The following is a 2,074-nucleotide window of genomic DNA, read 5'->3' as shown; positions in this document are numbered from 1 at the left end:
TATTGATAGCTGTTCCAATTTGTTACCAATAATACAAGTTCACAATATTCTTGTACCAAGTGAATGTATCAATTTGTATATATTCATTCAAGTGGGATTAGTAAGGTAATGGTTGTTGGTTAAATATTATTGATAGCTGTTCCAATTTGTTACCAGTAATACAAGTTCACAATATTCTTGTACCAAGTGAATATGTCAATTTGTTTATATTCATTATTTAAATCTCTTCTGATGAAAAGATTTATACAGTAATCAGTATTTAATTTCTATTTTTTCTTCTTTTACCTCATCTAGAACTTCAATGCTGTCGCCCGGCCATTTCCAGCAGGCCAACACTCTGGATTTTCTCATGGAAGTGGGTAAGTATTTCATTTTTCCAAAATCATCAGGAATTGCCTATGTCCATCAACTTAACTTCCTTCTTCAGTAGAATATCTGGGTTTTTTAGCTCTGCAGAATTATGTTTATATATATCAACCTTTTTCAATGTTGCTAACTGGATTAAGTATATTAAGATTTTTTTTTTAATATTTGATTGATTAATGGGAGAAGGTACAAAAGAAAATCAAAGCTTAAACAAATGGAAAATTCTAACAATGAAATAAGATAAGAATTTTCACCATTGGATGGATAATTATTCTAGATTATCTTATCATTTAGAAAGATTTTGAAAGTATCAGATTTTACTGTCTGTTTTTTTGTTTTTTTTTTCAAGGGTGTAAGTTAATGTTTATAGATTAAACCCTTTCTTGAGAGGAACCAATATTAATTCCTTTCTTCATTATTTTGAATATACATCATTTTTCTACCTTTCCAAAATAAACTCTTATATGTTTTCTGAATGTTATTAACTAAGAATATGTTTCTATTCTTAGGGCCATTTTCAGTGACTATTCTATATTTTTTATATCAATTGCTTTAAGTTAGCAGAAAGAGTCATACATCTGATTAAATATATTACATATGTAATTCCATTGCTCTAGGTTTTCAGTTGAAATCTTACTAGCATCAACTTTATTTTCATCCTTCCAAGATAAATCAATATGAGTAATATGGTGAAGTTGACTCCATAGTTGGATATATTATATAGAATTGTATTATATCCCCAAAAGTATGTGATCTTAAGTTTAATTGAAAGACATTCATATTTTATGCATGAAATTATGCTTACATATATAATAGTGAGCTGACATAAATGAAAGGTTATATATATGCATTTTTAGTGATATTGTTTGAGGAAGAAATTCATTCTAACACTCTAGTGGTATTTCTGATTGTAGTTTACATCATGTCCATTCTGAATATGTCATAATAAAATATGATTGAGTAGATTCATTGATCTACTATAGACATTTAACTTGAAACTTAAGTTCTCACTAATCAGCCATGAAGTCTAAGAGAAATGATAAAGGCTCAGTCCATTTTAAATTAACAATTTTTTTATAAATTCAATCTAAGAACTAATATAAATGATATATAGTTTATAAGGTTGATTAAATTTTCAGGAATAGTTTTTTTTTTATATGTAAGAAATCTGTACAACACTTATCTGTGATTATATAATCTGTACAGGAAAATTGGCACCCATAACATGAACCAATGTATTCATGTCATATAAAGAAAACAAAATAAATATTTATTCAAAATTTTAACATTCTGGTAGCATTAAAAAAAATAAGATACTTTTGAGACATTATTAAAGCACAACAGATTTATTATATCATATACCTTATTGGCTTGACAATAATTGTTTACTGTACACATACACAAGCCTGTTGCTAGACTTTAGTGCCTGGGGGTGCTTCAGAATATTCTGGGTAGGCACTAATTTGTAATAATGTTAAACTGCAGTTACTAAAGTGGAATAAATCTGAGGGTGCACCATTGAATAGTGATGGGGCAATACCATCCTGTGCACCCTCTTAGAGACGGACATACACACGTCTGTTGAAACTTATAAGTAACACTGTCATCTATATATTTCAATATTAAGCTACTATACTTTATTATGAATCAGTAGTATATCTTTATTGTTATTTTAAATGAGAAACAAAATGTTTTATATTGCTTAAAT

The 2,074-nt window shown here is 27.9% G+C and overlaps 1 protein-coding gene across 2 annotated transcripts in view; it reads left to right on the top strand.

Moving 5' to 3' along the window:
- The window catches only part of LOC106868486 (LIM domain-binding protein 3), a 366,710-nt gene that overhangs the window by 31,360 nt on the left and 333,276 nt on the right, over positions 1-2,074 (top strand). For both annotated transcript variants that reach the window (XM_052969627.1, XM_052969626.1), the window contains exon 2: positions 295-359. In XM_052969627.1, coding sequence (XP_052825587.1) covers positions 295-359 — 65 coding nt within the window. The remainder of the gene's footprint in view (positions 1-294; positions 360-2,074) is intronic.

The sequence above is a fragment of the Octopus bimaculoides genome, chromosome 7 (assembly GCF_001194135.2).
Source record: "Octopus bimaculoides isolate UCB-OBI-ISO-001 chromosome 7, ASM119413v2, whole genome shotgun sequence".
NCBI classification, from domain to species: Eukaryota; Metazoa; Mollusca; class Cephalopoda; order Octopoda; family Octopodidae; genus Octopus; species Octopus bimaculoides.
The sequence above is the reverse complement of the archived record's forward strand: the minus strand, read 5'-3'. Positions and strand labels throughout refer to the sequence as shown.